Genomic DNA, 18,676 nt, shown 5'->3' on the forward strand with positions numbered 1-18,676 from the left:
TAGAAAAATAAATGTTAAAGATTCTTGTTCCTAACACACGGAGGGTCTTGACGCACTCGGCGGAGCGAGCATCCCAAATATGAAGTGTTAGGTCATCGAAGGTGGAGTAGATGTAGTGGGATTTTGAGGACTAGGCCAGGTCTGATACACCTTCCGAATGGCCAGTCAGGCAAGATTGAAAGGCTAGGGTTTGGGAAGGTCACACGATTAGGGTTTTTTCAAGAGGCGAAGGCAAGGAGAGTTCCTTCGTTGGAGAACTTCATGCATCGGCTCTGGTTTGGAATTTGGTTGGGTGGATTTGGGGATTACATCTAATAGAGGGTAATTTCGGTACATCACCATTTTTACGGGTAAAATGGTATTTAGAAAAAAAAGGAGTTGTTGATGTCAACATTTGAGGTATACTCGGTAACAGAGACTGATGGTAGGGGGCCTGGACACAATTTGGTATTAAACAAGGGGTAATCCTATAATACTGGCATTCTCCAGGGGGTGGTGCTCTAAATTACCCTTTAATTAACCAATCTGAAAATTGAAATCAGAACTGAATCATTTACTAAACAACTTCACAGTTTTGGTATAAATGGATTGATTCGGTTACGATAAAGTTTCAGTTTCAAATTCACATCCTTAGTTTGGAGTAGTATTAAGAAAATCTTACCTTTGGTTTGATCTCTCAATATGTAGCAAGTAGGTTTCCAGGTTTACCTTATTTCATCATGCCTCCTTCCTTCTATTCATTTAGATCCGGAGAATTTACCATCACTCCCTTACACTTGGCTTATATTTACTAAAACTCCCCCACCTTTTACTTTTTTACTGACACTCTCTTGTTTTTTTTTTTTTTTAATTTTTACATCTCTTTCTCTTCTGCTTTTTTTAAATGCCCAGATTACTCTTTCTTTTCACTTGTAACCTATTACACTTTTTTCAAATTGATTGGTTCAAAACATGGTTTGAACCAAACCACTAACAAGTTTTGTCTCGTCCAATCATCAAGGATATTGTACATTCAAAAAAGAATAATTTTGTATCCGATCTATATCTATATCGGTATCATATGTTCCAATCTGGTACCACACGTTTTTTAATTTTTTTTAATCCTTAGATTGGTTGAGACTAATACTAATTTAATACCGATAAAAAAATAGATTTCTAAATTTGTGATGATGGATGAGATAAAAAGAAAATATAATAAATAAATAAACAAATAAACAACATTCCTGATGATTGGATGAGAAGAAAAAAAAATAATAATAATAAATAAATAATAATAATATCTTTAAGGACACATTAGCTATGTCGAGATCCTTGATGATTGGATGAGACAAAACTTGTAAAGGTTTGGTTCAAACCATATTTTAAACCAATCAATACGAAAAAAGTGTAATAAGTTACAAGTGAAAAAGAATGGTAATTTGGGTATTTAAAAAGAGTAGAGAAAAAGAGATGTAAAAATAAAAAAGCAGGGGAGTATCAGTAAAAATGTAAAAGGTAGGGAAGTTTTAGTAACTATACGCCAATTGTAGGGGAGTGATAGTAAATTTCCCTATAAATCCTTTGTATCGCATTGCAAGTGATTTTATAATCAATAGACCTTGGAATCCGAGTGGCACATCCTTCGGCAGGCTCGTAATAGAAAAATGTCTCTTAACAAGACCCCTCGGGACCTACTTTATCATGTTCTGTTGGATTCGAGATTCAATTATTTTTAAACTTCCGGTGGCAAGTCTCCCCCTCTACTACTGCTTTTATCTCTCCTATGTTCCTTTCGGATTTGTTCAAACTAATTCCCACACAATCATCGAAAAATATTGTTCTTTCATGGATGCTTTCAGGCTTCTACTAGAAAAAGTGGCTGAACACTGGTTTTATTATCTTTAACCATTCTATTGCGTGGGGTTGCATGAATTATGATCTTTACAAGAAGTACAAGAAAGGGTTGAAGGGAGCTTTGGAACAGGGATTGGACGAGCTTCATGCATCAATAGATATTGCCGCTTCTTGGTAAAAGGGTCACAGATCACCCTTTTGAAAAATTTTCCATAAAATTTTCAGCATATGGGTGTCAACCTAACCTGAACCGATAAATCAAATCAAACCAAACCAAACCAAACCAAAATCACATTGCCAATTATGGTTGGGGGTATTACAACCCCGAACAACATCGCAGATCAAACCGAAATTGATTCAAAACCTGGACCAAAACCAAAATCAGCCCAAAACTCACAAAACTCAGTTTCTTTCTTTTGCACAATTTTGTATGGTAAATCGAACCCAAACCAACCCATTAACAAACTGAGACAAGAAACCAAAAAACAAATCAAAACCAAATCAGAGCCACTCCAGAACCAGAATTTCCTCATTGGTTTGGTTCCAATATTCACCATTCACACACTGAAACTGACTCCACCCAGATGACATCTGAACCAACCCGACCGAATGACTCCCCTAATTTTCAGCATTTAAAGGAATCATTATTTGACCTTCCAAAATTTTAAATCTTTCACACGACAAGAGAATAGCTGAAGGTTAAAAAGGAGGTCACAAACTTATTGACACCTATGGGTGTAAATAGGAAAAACATTTTTTAATATATAATTACTATGTAGAATTATAGGTCCATTTGATACCCGTTCATATCCTTGCTTGTTTTTTGTTTGCCATGACAAACTTATTAATTACAAACCTTGGAGCAGCCAAATGTGAAGCTTGAGGTTCTATTGATAAAGCGTGATAGTTGAGATCTTCAGATCTGCTGCGGAACCAAAGGTGAAGGGAGAACGTTCCACACAAACCCCATCTTCAATATTATTCAAAAGGAGCAAAAGATGATGAAAAGGAATATTGATCCAAACAATAAAAAGTTGTAATAAATTTGATCCAAACAATTCACAAAACCAACAATAAAAGTGTGTATGTACAAAAGATCACAGGTCTTCAGATTTCTTTCTCAAAAGGAGGGCAGAGGGGCTAATAGTCCAATAATTCATAGCCTACATCTTGTTTACGACTCTTTCAACATTATATTGGATTACTTATGCATGGCCAAAATGGAATAAGGGTGAGCCCGCACTTTCTGCTGACTTTAGAAGACACTGGTCCAAACTGGCTAATCTTACAGGTCCCCACATGAGTAAACACAGACTACATATGAAACATAACAAATTACTGACCCGGGTTCCCCAGGAGTCGCTCCACTGCTGCATGAACATTCCCCGCAGTGGCACTCAATGCACGAATATTCTCTTGAGTGTCAAAGAAACCCATTTCTTGGAGCTGAGATAGCTGAGTAGCATAAAGTTGTTCTGGTGGCACTACAGAAGCAAAAGAATTTAGCCTGAAGGATCAATCCCATGAAATAGAAATATAAGAAAAGAGAATTGAGAGAATAGATACCATTAGATGTGTTAGAAGCGCTTAAACTGCCTGCACCAAGCCCACCAAACATGTTCATTAACAAATCCAATCCCATGTTGTTTGGTGTTCCTGTAATTACGAGATCATTTAGACACCACCCAGGGACCACAAAGGAACACAAACAAAAAACTTGATAACTATCCCTAATAAATAAGTAGGGGAAGGCTTCTGTGAACCACCAGTGTTCCTATTCCCATGTTGTTTGGTGTTCCTGTAATTACGAGATTATTTAGACACCATCCAGGGACCACAAACGAACATAAACAGAAACTTGATAACTATCCCTACTAAATAAGTAGGGGAAGGCTTCCCTGAACCACCAGTATTCCTAACCACCACCCTCCCCCCCCCGCCTAAAAAAAAAAAACATGTTGTTTGGTGTTCATGTAAGTGTGAGATATTTAGATACCACCCAGGGACCACAAAGGAACACAGACAAAAAACTTGATAATTATCCCTAATAAATAAGTAGGGGAAGGCTTCTCTGAACCACCATGTTCCTGTCCCCCCAACTCCACAACTCAGCCTTATCCCAATTAAATGAGTGTCAACTACATGGACCCTTGCCCACTGATAAGTTCTATCCAAGGTCGTACTTGAAATAATAAAGCCTAAGCTATGAGGTTGTATAATCCACGTTAAATGGGTTAGCCAGTTTTTTTTTTTCCAATGCCAGCAGCTGACCTGACGCACCAACTTTCCTTTATCCGGGCTTGGGACCAGTAGCAAACACTGGCAGCGGTTTTTTTTTTTTTTTTTTTGTGAAAAAAAAAAAGAAGAAAGAAAACCCCATGTGAGTGCGAGTAGGAAATGCTGTTTGTTTCATAGAAACTTTTCCCAAATTAATAACTGCTGGGCAGATGCATTTGAAAATAGATATTACAACAAAGGCACACTACAGAGTTTCTCAAGTAAATGGAGCATTTATTGTTAAATAAATGGCCTCAATATATGCGGTCACCAAATACCAAAAATCTGACTGATAAAATGGTCCAAACAACATAGATGCCTCCTGTAGGAACAAAATAATCTTGACCATTTAATATTTATGCAAAGATTGATTTTTGAGCTAAAATATTTTTCCAGGTAGATCAATAGATGGACAGTCTTGATCATATGCACACTCTATTGATGCATGCATATGACACTATTAGCCAAACTGAGAATTAAAACATATCAGGAAAATATTGATCAATCTAAGAGAGCAAGGACTTTCCCAACACACAGCTAAATGAGGAACTTTTTCAACATACCTGTGCCCCCACCAGTATGGCCAGGCTCCCTGCAAAAGAACCTCACACAATAAGTAAAACAGGGAAAACTATTTTCTTCGAAATAGCAATAATAATAATAATAATAGTAATAATATGAAACTGGTAACTTTGGCCAATTATACAGATGAACAGGGAAACACAGCCAAAATTACATAGAAATGTTGAAGATCAAATCTGACTGGTCATAATATTGTCCTGGGAAATATACTGAGGGGAATTCCCTGATACACTGGGTCATGACTCATGACCCATGACCCATTACCCCTTCACTCGTGTGCTTATAACAGGAAGACCTCAATATTAGCTATGAAAAAAAACCCCCACTGGGACTGCCTTCTGTTTCAGGTTAGTTTTTCATCACAATTTGAAATGCACCTAATTCTTATAATTGCCAAGGGAGGTCAGTTCCGTATCAATTATGATTTTCTGCCCATGATAAAGAGAAGCAGCCTCTTGACTAAAAAAAAGTAAATAAAAACAAAAATATCATGCTGACTCTAGATGTGTTGTCCACTAAAAAAGGAAGTGGTTGGGGGTTCAGAGCAAAGATTTGTTCAAACTTACTGTGCAGACTGTTGACGACCAAGCTGGGAGAGAAGTGATTGCTGCAAAGACAAAACTTGCTGCAGGAAATAAAAAATTACATGTATCACTAAACAGCATATGCAACTCAAGAACCCCAGCTGCAAAAGCTTATGCTGAGACTACCACTAAATTAAAAACTGCAGCAATCTAACCCAATGTTGGCCAATGTCAACTCGGAAAATGTAAAAGTTCAACAGTTGCATTTAAACCAAAGGCACCACGAACACGTGGACACATAAACAGGGAGGGAAGGAGAGGTTGCATATCATTCTCTTGAACTGATGCTACCTGCATTGTCTCAGGAGAAGTCAACTGACGAAGAAATTCTGGGTTCTGCATCATTTCTCGTAATTGAGAATTGGAATCAAGCATGCCACGCAGTTGCGGATTGAGACCAAGAATCTAATAATAGTTGAGCAATAGGGTTAGAAATAACAAACATCATCCAAGCAATAGAAACCTCATCATAAAGAAAACAAGATAGTTGACAACTACCTGGTTCATGTACTGGGGGTTAGAGAGAAGGCTTTGCATCATCTGTGAAACAGCAGGATTCTGTACGAGTTGATTCAATTGAGAGGGATCCTGCATGCCACCAAACATACGTTCCATCTCTGGGAGACCAAGCCCACCTAAGCCAGCAAGTCCAGGTCCCCTTCCATCCCCAGCAGGATTTGACCTAGTAGTGGTGTTTGTCTGTGCACTTCCTCCTGCAAGATTAGCATTTAATTGACAAATGAGGTTTGATTTCAGAGCAACCGCAACTAGAGATAAAAGATTTTTTTTCCCCAACTTTAGGTTCCATCTCATGTCGAAGGTTCAAGCACCACAAACAAGAGCTCAATAAGAGTATTTTCTTTAGTACTCGTTGAAATATGCAGAGAACAATGTTACATCAGGTTAATTTTCCTGAATACAAGCAGGAGGGGTTTATTCAGTTATATGTCTGCAAATGCTAAATTGAATACCAACTTCATGATATTATAAAATGCAATAGCTGAAATGTTAAACATCCAGAAATTCCTCAGCATAAGGAATTCCACCAACATTAAGAACTTGGTCCTCTTTTATCATCTGCCCCAGTATCGCTTTTTTTATATTTCCTTCTCTCCAACAAATACTTGTAAGTGCAGTGGGTGCGCCAAGTGATCCATCATGAGAATCATGAGATACATACGAAAGACCAGACACTTACCACCGGTGCTCCACGGATTGGGAAGCGGGTTTATATTTGGTGCAGGAGAACCAGCTGTTGTTTCAGAACCAGCGGTCGTAGAGTTAGTTGACGGGTCTCTAGCCTGGCCAGCACCTCGGTCCGCCAAAAGGGCTGCAAATGGGTTTGAGCCCAAATCATTTCCAGTGTTTCCAGCCATGGTAGTTGCATTCAGAAATGGTTCCTGAACAGTTTCATACATGCGCCTGAGCATGTTGAATCCTTCAGGAGAAGATTCAATGTTGCTCATTGCTCTGTCAGTGTTCCGCATCATCTCCCGCATGAGTTCAGGGTTTCTTGCAGCTTCCAATGTCTGTCGAAGAGTGCTTGGATCATTTAGGATGTGGGCAAGGTCAGGATTCCGATCAATAATTTCACGCATTTGAGGATTGCTCATAATCAAATTGCGCATTAGATCAGGGTTATTCATTAGGTTCTGAATAACAGGCATGTTCATTATTTCCCTCATCATGTTTGGATTCTGAGTCAGTTGTTGCTGCACTTGTTCAAATTCAGGAAGTCCAGTTCCAAATAAACCAGATACCTCACTGCCACCCAGCCCATTGATACCAAGTCCAGGAAAAAGAGATGCACCAAGACCACCTCCAACGCCTGCACTTTCATTGGAACCAATACTAGGAGTGGTGTTTGGACCTCCTCCTACATTGGCTGTACCAGTGGTATTGGTTGATGAAGCTGGTGCAAAACCACGAACCATGTGAACAGTGTGATCTCCCTGCAAACCTACCAAAAAGGGCAAAAATTTTAGAAACCAGATAATGATTAGCTTGTCTCATCCACAATATCCAATACAAACAAGACAACCCATAAATTCAAGAGGTTCTCCCCTTTTCCGGTGATTGGCAGTGTACGAGAAAAATATTTTAAGGGGTTGGAGGGAAAGCCAGAAAAAAGATTTGCGAGGTTCTCTGAACACCCACCACCCACCCAAAGCTGCAGAGAGAGAGAGAGAGAGAGAGAGGGAAGAACTCCTGCCACCACGCACAAAAGACAACAATAACTACCTACCTCAAAAGAAAGACCCAGAAAAAGAACAGAAGGTCACTTTGTTGGCCACCCAATATCTCAAAAACCTCTACTTGGAAATTTGTGTGTGTGGCAGGCAAGTTTTGAAGGATGCAAGGCAGTAATTTCTGAAAGATGCAACCCTATTACTGCAGGGTCTCAACAGCCAAGACTCAATGATTAACATCAGATGGCAAGTCCAACTTAAGCTAACTGCAAATGTTCAGATAAAAGAGAGAATAATGAAATGACTCCCCAATAGATGACAAACTGATTGCAAGTCACTCTCATAAAAGAACAGGCTGTTGCAGATGCAGTATACGCTCAATGAGGTGGTCCCCTAAAAAGTAATTGTAGTCATGATGTAGGACAACCACAAGATATACCACATTTAATATAGAATGAGGGTTCCATGACAATAGTCACTTTCAAAGAAGATTATAATTAACTAAACAACATGCCTAACCAAGCAGTTGACTATAAGAAAATAAAGGAAACAGTTGCCACTAGTTGCAGAAAAGTATAGTGTCCTAGAAGCACAAGTAATGCAGTATTGGTCCAAAATTAGTCTTATTTTGCTAGTAGATGGTTATCGGCTTTTGTTTTTAAGTTTTCATTTGTAATGGCCTAATGATAAGGCCCAAAATTTAGTTCTACAGAGGGTATATGAGATTACTGTCTTAAGTGTTTTATTTGGATTAAAATACTTATTAACCAGATAGAGTTCTGCTTTGAGTCAACGTAATGCGAATCTAACCGGTGTTAGTATTCAAGTCCATTAGGTTACTTGGTCGTCTTTTAATTCTATTGGAATTTGTTTGAAGTTTGCTCAGACACTACTTTTTAGTTTTTATACTAGGATGTAACCCCACATCAATTTACACAGTTGATTTTATTTGTGGAAGTGCGTAATCTGTGGATCTTCTCCCATATCCCTCTTTTCTCTTTTTTTATTTTTTTATTTTTTCTAAATTACCGTTCATGTGAAGTGTTCAGAGTCTCAAAACAGCCCTCATATCTTCTTTATCCTCTCCTTCTTCCCCACTGCAAGTTGCTGCTGCTGTAATCAACAACCTAACAACCCTTTTCAACCAAAGTTTACCAGGAAAATATTTCAAACCTGGGACTGTGCAGCAGCCTTATCTAGAATTGTGTTGGTGGCTGCATCAGGGATTTGAAATTGGATTGGATTGGATCGGTCGATTCGGGCCGATATGGATTGGAATAGGCCAAAGCTGATGCCGATCTGGCTGATCCGATCCTTGTATGGAAACTAGGGTCACTTTATCTACTCACCGATTCCGATCCAGATCCCGATTCTGTGTTTTAAAACCTGGGCTACATCAACAAGGGGTGCTAAAAATAGGGTTAGGATTTAACGGAAATGAGGGTAAATGAATAAAACAAGTGAGGTCTAACAGAATAATGACTTTGGAGAACTTTAAAGGCTGGGATGGATTCTTTCCTGGGAATAGAAATTACAGAAAAAACTTTCTCCAAGGCTAGGGTAGACGTGGTTGTGAAGAGGATTGTTTTGATGATGAAAAAAAAAAATTGGTCAAAGATAGAAATCTGATTATTAAGTTTGAAGAGGTACAGAAGCAAAACAAAAAAATATAGTAGAAGAGAAGAGACAAAGTACCAAAGAACCAACTTGGATTTGAAAGAATTGACCTCCAAAGAGGATCATTGAATCCATAGAATAATAGCACAAAGCTGGCAATAACAGTCATGTCTCTCACTGATTATTTCATGTACGGCACTTCCAGAAACTAGAAAGATAAAACAGCTTAAACCAAACCCAAAGAGCAATAAACCCTAAAAGCCCATCAAGCCCAAAAAGAAATTACGCCCAAGGTCTCCATAAGACAGTTACAAGTAACCACAACAATGCATTGCACCAGATAACTAGTTTTGAGCATATTATTTTTCCTAACCTACTAGACAGATAACTGTTTTAACTCCTCGTCGTATAGTACTCATTAAGCTTACCTAATAAAATAAATCTCAATAACGAAAGTATCCAACATGCACCTCACCCATCAAAAACTCTAAAAATACTGTTGCAACTTAGGAGGAAGTCTTCAGTATAATTTGTTCAGCATCAAGTTGTAACACCCAAATTATACCAAAAACTTAGAGGGCATTAGATACCAGCATTTCATCTGTTCATCCCACAAAACAGGGCAACAAAAACAATTCAAAGAGAAATTATAGTACACAGAGCACCTCCACATCTTCATGCTTAATAACTGGTTTCTCACTGTCCAGACATCCAATACTTATGACAACAAAATATGGAAATGGTTGAGCTGAAAACAAGAATGGCTACAAACACCTGATGCAGTTGCACGATGGACTTAGAAAAAAAAAATTCTTTTGATTTGATTTTCTATTGTTTTAGAAATAATTTATTTTTAAATTAGCTAGCTTCTAATTTTAGAATAGTTTCCTTTCAAGTAGTTTCCATTAATTGTTTGATTTTTTTCCTTTATATTGGACATGTAAACGATGGAGAAGTTCAGTTTTTAGATTTGATGAATCGAAACTTGGTTGAAAATTTCTTTGGTTTTGAAACCATGGCTGCCGACCCCTTTTTTCTCCCTCTCTAAAATCTTCTAATCTCTTCTTTTCCCTCTCCTATTTTCCTCTTTAGTTCTTCTTCTTCATCTCCATTACTTTCTCCTTTATTTCCTTTTTTTTTTCTCAACTGCTGGATACCAGTCATCGTCTCTGCTGGGCGGTGATACCTAACACAGAACAAGAGCTTGTTGCATCCTTGTTCTGTACCGGTTGACTTTGAAATTTTGGTCGAAGGCTCCTACCTTGAAGGCGATTCAGACCCTAGAGGATCACTTCCAAAGTCCTCCTCTGTGGTGGGTTACAAGACTGGTTTCAGGTCTGAACCCTAGGCTACCGCCAGGTCCTTTTTTCAGGTTCCTTCCGCAGCCTTCCAACCTGCAGATTCCAAGGTTAGTTTTGTGGGTTTGTTAGAGCACCTCCTTGGGAATCCTCGCTTGAAGTTTCAGAGCAAACCAAGATCTGCTGAGGAACTTCTATTGATTTGAAGCTGTCCAACCTTTCCGCCCCCTACTTTGGATCCTAGGAAGAAGATAACACAATCGTGAGTTGCCCCTTTTCTGTCTTTTAATTCTGTTTTACCATTATGCCCTTTTTTTTTTGTCTCTAATTCTTTCATATCCCTTGTTTCTATTTCACTTCCTATTGTAGCCCCTTCAAATCACTTTTAATTCCTTTTACGTCCCCTCTTCCAAATAGCTCAATAATAAACTGTTTATTTACATAACTGCCACTGGTTTGTTTAAATTAAATTATTTGTTGATTGTGGGCCCATAAGCGATCCGACTCCCTCGGATCCGCATCAACACCAAGTCAAACCCTAAGGTGACTGGCAACAAATTTAGAAATAAGGATGAAAAGATTTCCACTGGCATCCAAAACCAGTATCAATACCATGAATACTCAAAACACCTCCATCCAAAAGCAATGGTAACTGCATCAAGTACCAGCACCAAAATATTACACCAATTCAATCTAATAGGAATACCATGAATGATACCCTAGCATTACTAAAATCCATAAAGATCTACATCCACTACTACCCACCATATTTAAGTGCTCCAAATCAAAAAGAATTTTCTTAAAGTACCTAAAATATTTCTTCTACCAGCGACAGCATAAGTTAATCAAGTTACTGACATGACACATGGATTCTTGTTAATATATGGGGTAACAGATTGCAGTGGATTCCAGTTTCTATTTGATCCTAATTAGTTCTGCAAAAACATTTTCGCATACACCATAAATTAAAGACATGTTTACGTCTTTCTTGCATGGCGATACAAGTCACCAGAAATTATGATTGCTTAACAGAAAAAACAAGGAGATGGGTTGTACATCAACAAGAAGATGAAGTGGCAACCAAACGGACACCAAACAAATTAAACAAGAGGACATGAGTATCCCACATTCCCACCTTCACCACTTTAATTTCTCACAGACAATGCTCCCTACCAAAGTGATGTCGATGTTCAAGACCTTCATCTCTACATATTTCTACTTTATTACTGCAAAACAACCAAAGACCATAAACTCCACAACATTCTCGGCTTTTCCTCAAAAGCTTTCCTACTTACTGAAGTGTGAAGTTTTTGATAGAAAATTATAGTAAAAAGGTTAAGGAATAGCTGACTGAATTCTGGAAGCAAGGTCATAAAGAACAGCTGCAACCAAATTTCCAATTCCCTCGTAAGCCAGGTCAACTTTTAATCCTTATTGACTACAGTCAACAACTTGGGTCTCGGAGACTCTTGACTCTTACAGCCCACATCATGCTGGAACTTTAGAGCAGGTTGGACCAATTGACTAGCTGGTACAGTGAGCATCAGGAATTTTATTTTCTTTTATTTAAATCACATGACATCAGAATGCTTAGTAATTTTTGCTTGGGCAGAATATTTTATTGTAAACCATAACCATTCTCCCACTTTTAAATTGCTTTCATTTCCTTAATTAGAGTTGAATAGCAAAACAGAATCTGCATAGTTGACAATATTTAGTTGGGAAAAGACTTCATTGAATTGAGTTCCACTTACTTTTAAAGTAAGTCATATAAGTAAAAACTCAGGTTTCATTGACAGTGTGGACTACAAATCAGGTAGGATTTAATGTAATAAATGGCAGTTGGGTCATGCATTATTTACAAATGGACTAAGGTGATTTGGGAAAAATATTAGACTTGGGAATGAAGCAGACTAGAACTTGTAGACAAACATTATGGTCTAGTAACAACAATAGAAACTATACTATTTCCATATGGAAATTAGATATTCACTTCTGATAGGAAAAAAAAAACAGTGTACCATTGCACGAGGCTCCCGCCACTTCAGATAAGCAAAATAGAACAAATATAATACTTAGAAGTTAGAATTCGTACTAAATAAAATAAAGAGAGAAAAGAACCCAGTAGAAGAAACTACAGTACCAAAACCAGGACCACAAAAAGCCACACAGCCAAGGGGAACAGACAAATGAGACCCCTGGCTCCTCACACATCACCTCCTAATGTTTCAGCTTATTTACACACACAAAAAATACTGGAATGTCCCCCCCCCCTGGAACTTTAAGTCATGCGAAGCCTGCATTTACCAAGCTTATAATAAATGCCTATTAAGATCTATAAATGGAATAGATCTTATTTAAAAAGCTAGATATGACTTCCTTCGCAAAATAACGGTTGCTTATGGCATTTAAGAGGCAAGTGATAATTTCAAAAACTGGTCTCCAAAAATAAATTGTCGTTTCTTCACCCATCTCAACAAGAAAACAACTATTCTATGATCCGTGGACATACTGTGTTTCAATAATCGGTCTCGCAGACAGAAACTCTCCAAAATGAAGACACGCCCAGGGCAAGAAAGCAATAAGCAAGATACATTCACATGTATGAAACAATTCTAGTTATAAGGACAAATTATCTTTCATGCACGAAAGAAGTTATGATAAGGATATGATTTACAAAATAAGGGACAATGACCATATTCCCTTAAAGAGGAGAAATTGATAAAACGAGAGTGTGATCCATAAAAAAAAAAAATAGTCAACCTACACCCACAAAAAATATATATATAAAATAAACTACAAAATAACAATAACTTGTTACATTTTGGAAGATTCTCATGGGGTGTAGCCCTCAACCAAGCCCCAAAGAACATTAATTACATTGTGGGAGATTCACAATGTGTTACGAGCTGGCTGTAAGGTCATTCCCACTTTTAAAAATCTAGTAGGGACACAAAAAACAGAACTACTTCCCACTTATCCTCATATATGAGCAACAGATCTGGCAAGTGATAAGTCAGAAAAATTCTGAAGCTCACCCACAGCATCAAAGAGGAAAAAATTATGGACAAGGAAGGGACTCAAGAGCCAAACAACCATCTTTACTATATTAATGAAGTTTCGAAGTCGCTTCAACACAGAGCTGCAAGTTATGAACCAGGGGAAGGCAGAAACACCCATGCTTAAGAGAATAGGAAGCCTCTCCTGGAATAACATTTAACACAACTTTTTTGCTATAATTATACTCTGAGTGAGAGTGGCCCCTATGCCATTTAGAGATTAGGTTTGAACTTCTATTTCATTGGTTAAACCCCAAGGATAATAGATTGAATAGTGTACACCTAAGTTCTGAAAAGGCTCCTGGCCCACAATAAATATGTATATAGGGACAGCGTTTTCTGTCCAGGAGCATGGCTTTTGCGCCAACGCAAGGACAAAGTGGAGTGGATGCAAAAGTAATAACCGGTGCAGGATTTCCACCTTTCATTGGGAGGGTCATTTTGCCCCATTGATGCAGATTAATTACCAAAATAGGCTTGTTTTATTAGGAATAAGCCTAGGGTTGGGTTCCATACATGTTGGGCTTTGATCCCATGTGTTTTGAGTGTAATAGACCACTTTTATGGGTCTAAAAGGAGGGGTCTAAGATTGAATACGGGATTACTAGTCAGTTTCTATTTTCATTAGTTTCCTTTTTAGTTGGGTTTGATTTGATTTATATTAGTTTCCTCAGGAGTCAAGTTATTAATTGAATCAAGTCATTAGTAGTTAGTTTCCTTTTTCAACTAGTTTCTAATTTCAGTTTTTAGTAACTATTGTATTAGGAGAATATTTGGTTTCCTTTTTGAGGAACCTTCTATTTTGTAATTCCCTCCCCCCATTAACATTATAAATAAAGAAGAGGAGGCTCCTAAAAGCCTAGAATGATTTATGTTTTAAAAAAAAAGAGTCTTGTTGCTGCCGCTGGCTTCACTGGATGTTCCTTGTGCTTGATCAAGGATTAGGGATTGGTATTTGATCCATTCGACTCCTTGCGGCATGAAGTCCAGGAGGTTTTTCTTCAAGCTTTCTTATTTCTTTCAAGTTGGTTTTCAAGGTTCTACTGCTGTCGAAACATTCAGGTATTTATATTTCTGATTTCTGCCCAGATTTTCTGACAAAAGAGCCAATCGGCCTCCATTGTTGGTATTAGTTCCAGCCGTCAGTTTGCTCTCAAATTCTGGTAGACTGCTCTCCCATTCCCCACTAAGGATCAATCCAAATTTGGGCTGTTTCTGTGCAGCCATTAGTGAGATATTCGAAATCTCTCATATTTTGTCCTGTAGTGATTTTTCCATAACAGAACTAGAATTGATTGCTTTGATCTGTCCTATTCTGTTTCTGTGATTCCTGCTGTTGATTTGGGACTGTTGCATCATATTACTACTGCTAGTTCATCTACTTGATCAATTATAATCTGACCTACATAGTATTGGATATTGAAGTCGACAGCAGCTGGTTTGCCTCTATTTTCTGTTGGTCTGCTATTTGCTGGTGTGTTGGGATTGGTTGTGGTTGTTCTTTGGTTTAAAGTTCCTACAGTTGGATTAGTTTGAGTTTTCAAACTTAGTCCTACATTACCCGTCCTGTGTCTGGGCACAGGTGCCACACTCCCAGACAGTCTTTTTTCATATATACACATGAGAGAGAGAGAGGATAGAAAAAAAATGTGATCACACTGAGTTTGCTCAAGAAAAAATGCTACATATAACTCTTGTTTTTTGAGCTGTAGAAACATTTTCAAGCTGATTGGGATAAAGCCAGTGAAAAGTAAAATTTTAGAACTAAACCAGGTGTACATCAGTAAGAACCAATAAAAATGTCAAATCCCTAGTCCACCCATACAAGGACAAGCTTCGATTCTTCTCAAATGAAGCTGGCATCCTTCAACTTCTGTACTTCTTTTTTACAATCTGCCAACACAGGGTAGAACTTACGCTGCGGCTGTTTGACTGGCAAAATGTCAGGAGATATTGCTAACTTGTGCATTGCCACATTGGGATCCAGCCAGGCATTTTGGGTTTGCTTTGCTTGATTGTTGTACTACACTCCAAGACTAGGTGCAAAAGGCACAAGACAGCTAAGATAAAAGGCTTCACACAAGCACTTGCCAAATTGCTTTACTTTACACCTAATTTAAGGCTAGAGGAGCACAATCGGTGAGCCTGAATAATGGGTTGCTCCTAATAAGTATAATCTACTCATTGTGTAATAATAAAATAGGGAATTTCTTTAAATGCACTAGTCTTTCAACTTGTATTTGATTAGTGTATATTTGGATTGTTGATTTACACATTTGACACTTGATAGACTACAGCAATGAGCAATCATACCATAGAACAGGGCTAATGAAAAATACCATGATGATTAGGAGCTCCACCAAAAAATTTAAGAGGGCCTAGACAACTAATCTCTTCTTCTCCCCTTGAATATTTTTTTCCAGCTTTCTACCTTCCCTCCCTCCCTTGCACACCCCACAATTACTTTATTCCCAGCCGTATTCTTTCAACCAAAGTAGATACAGGAAGTACTCTTCCTTCAGCCACCATTACCTATTTAGTCACATACACTGTATTTTTTTGTTGCGATCTATAGTTTATCCCTGAAATGTTCTAACATTTTCTATGTTTTTATGAAAATGTAGCATTCAATTCAATCAAACACAAGCCATACAACTTCACATATGTAAAATTTTATTTTATTTCAATCTATAGTTTATCCCTGAAATGTTCTAACATTTCTATGTTTTTATGAAAATGTAGCTTTCAATTCAATCAAACACAAGCCTCAGATGAAGATAACCACACTGATGCCAGATCTCACTTAGATAACATATAGTACAGAAGAAGGAATTATATATAATGCAACAAACTCTACAAACTGGAGACATATACAGATGAAAGATCCAGCTGTAAGGTGATTATGCATATTGAGGAAACACAAGTTTAAACGGTCAATTCCATGGGATCCCATTACAAATCTGGACTCCAGACAAGCTAAAGCCATTATTTTCCAACTACTCACACGCAAAAACCTGCCCTTTTGGGGGGGGGGGGAACAACAGCTGGTAACGGCTGATAATACCCCGTAGGATGAGGAGCAAAAGGAGGAATCTGCCCAAGAAGGGGTCGCGTCTGATTAGCTAGTTGGTGAGGCAAAAGCTTACCGCTACAAAAATTACCCGGAAAGACTGCTACTTTATTTCACACATTTAATTTAGATGCCCCTCTACCCGGGGTTTTCGTTCAAGAGCTGGTAACCGAGAGTAGGTCACCCTAGTTTCCGCTGTCTTTCGCTAAATCGGCCTTCACCCATTAGAAAAGTTAGTATTTACAACACAATCAGCGAAGGGGAAAAAAAATCCTCTGAAGGAAAGCCGTGTCACCAACTTCCTGACTTCCCGCCCACACCCATAATCGTTCCTTCATTCCAATTGTAACTACATTGAATGAAGGATTTAAAGAAATACATAAGATAACTTCTAAAATTATCTTCATGCTCACGAAGACTATAACATTGAGAATGGTTTGAACACCTTCCTCGAGATTAATAACTCAAAAGTAAGGACGAGTATTCTCTCTCTTCACGGGATATAGGGAATGTTTTCTTAATCTCCTCTACATTTTTTCCTGCTTTCATCTTTCTGTAGCTCCCTTTGGCTACCTTAACTTACGATGGAAAAAAATTAACAGCGTGGCTGTCCTAATTAAGAATGCGAGTAAACTGAACCTAAATTCTGAAAACATCTAGATTAACGGCATTGGAGCTGAGAAGGATCAAACATAAGCATTAACTGACTTAAGGTTTTGAAGTATTTAATAATGAAGAATTATATCGACATTCTATCATGATCAAGCTGACAAAAAGACCAGCTTCAATGAGATCGAACAACATCCTACTTGAAATAAGCAGACAATATATATTAATAAGGAAACAAGACAAAACGATTTCAAATAACCAGAGTCGATACCAGAACAATAAACATACCATAACTTTCTAGGGTTTGATCATCTTTCAGGATCCGACCCTTGTAAATCAACCGCTGCTGTTCCACTGGAATATCACAATTCTGCGCAAGAAGAGCTTTGAATGTTCCGACGGTAGATTCAAGGCTAGTCTGCACAGAATACCTTGAACCGTTCGAACATCGGATATGAACGGTAACGTCAGTACCAACCTTCGAACCGTTTCCCTCGCCTGAATCACTACCACCGCCCATTACTAGTCCTCCCCACAACGGGAGGTCGATCCAAACTTCAAAAAAGAAGAAAAAAACCGACAAAAACAGAGAAATCTGAAACCCTAATTCGCAAAATAGTATCAATATCCGATCTACCAACTCAAGTGAATTGATGAAGAAGTAAGGAATTAGAAAGGGGAAGAAGAGTAACAGATAAATAGGAAACGAATGGGACGAGGGATCAGAGGAGGAGTTGTATGGAAGGGAAGAATAAAACTTTGCGCATGTAAATTAATGGGAATTCGTTTGGTTTCTTCAATAATTTAGGAAAGAGGGTGAAGAAAAAAGGGTCGGAACGATTGAATCGGCGGTGATCTTTATTGCTTTTCGTTATTTTCGCTGGATTTTATGGTCTAATAAAACATCCACAACTCCCTATTGTAACGTGATTCGGGTTCTTACAAAGAAAAAAAAAACGTGAGTCGGTTTATTATGACAATTATTTAAGATTTTTTTTTTGACGGGGGGGGGGGGGGGGGGTACTGGGGTGTGGGGGGGAGGTGTTTGTAAATTTATTTATTTAAGAGTTACACTATACATGAGTGTTTTTTTTTTTTTTTTTAATAAGAAACAGAAAATTTAAAGAACATCACAAAATAGTCTGTACATCAAGGAAGGAAATAGGGGATGGGATAGAGATTCCTTTGTGAGAATCCAAAAACCAAATTGTTTTAAAAAGGATATAACATCTTCATTCGGAGGCTTAAGACAAAAACTAAGTTTTGACATAAAATCATGGATATCCAAAAGAGGGGGATTTAATGTAGAGGCAAAAGAAAAAAAAAAAATCCTTAGATTTGGTTAATAGAAGTTGGACATTTTCAGAATCTGTCCAGATGTCTCCCATGTAGCCATTCATCCTCCTTCACTTGTTTCACTCCCATGAGCAATCCCTGCTCGTGAGCTTCATTAGTGTGTCTTGTCATCATATAGTCAGCTCTGAATAAGTATATGTTATTTTCATTAACTATACAATAAGCTCAAGCAAAGGTAGTTTTAAATTGATCAGTGACACCC

The 18,676-nt window shown here is 38.0% G+C and overlaps 1 protein-coding gene across 2 annotated transcripts; it reads right to left on the reverse strand.

Annotated features, from left to right (window-relative positions):
- Positions 1 to 2,847: 2,847 nt before the first annotated feature.
- Positions 2,848 to 18,019, reverse strand: LOC122074073 (ubiquitin domain-containing protein DSK2a-like). 2 transcript variants are annotated; one of them, XM_042638885.1, is made up of 8 exons: positions 17,407 to 18,016; positions 6,475 to 7,236; positions 5,775 to 5,989; positions 5,568 to 5,681; positions 5,259 to 5,317; positions 4,674 to 4,702; positions 3,400 to 3,489; positions 2,848 to 3,317 (listed from the first exon to the last, which is right to left on the reverse strand). In XM_042638885.1, the coding sequence occupies exons 1-8, from the start codon at positions 17,636 to 17,638 to the stop codon at positions 3,169 to 3,171; spliced, it is 1,650 nt and encodes a 549-aa protein (XP_042494819.1). In that variant the 5' UTR covers positions 17,639 to 18,016; the 3' UTR covers positions 2,848 to 3,168. The 2 variants fall into 2 exon arrangements, with proteins under 2 accessions (XP_042494819.1, XP_042494820.1); XM_042638886.1 differs by lacking the exons at positions 2,848 to 3,317; positions 3,400 to 3,489 and adding an exon at positions 3,549 to 3,631 and having other exon boundaries at positions 17,407 to 18,019.
- Between the last annotated feature and the right edge of the window lie 657 nt (positions 18,020 to 18,676).

This window comes from Macadamia integrifolia, chromosome 3 (assembly GCF_013358625.1).
Source record: "Macadamia integrifolia cultivar HAES 741 chromosome 3, SCU_Mint_v3, whole genome shotgun sequence".
Taxonomy (NCBI): domain Eukaryota; kingdom Viridiplantae; phylum Streptophyta; class Magnoliopsida; order Proteales; family Proteaceae; genus Macadamia; species Macadamia integrifolia.

What these genes read in the sequence shown, in the direction of transcription:
- LOC122074073 (XM_042638885.1), bottom strand. Translation starts at nt 17,638, where the DNA reads ATGGGCGGTGGTAGTGATTCAGGCGAGGGAAACGGTTCGAAGGTTGGT. An exon ending in CTTCTCCTGAGACAATGCAG is followed by an intron (nt 5,318 to 5,567) that starts GTAGCATCAGTT and finishes TATTTCCTGCAG; the next exon opens with CAAGTTTTGTCTTTGCAGCA. An exon ending in GGTCGTCAACAGTCTGCACA is followed by an intron (nt 4,703 to 5,258) that starts GTAAGTTTGAAC and finishes GTTCTTTTGCAG; the next exon opens with GGAGCCTGGCCATACTGGTG.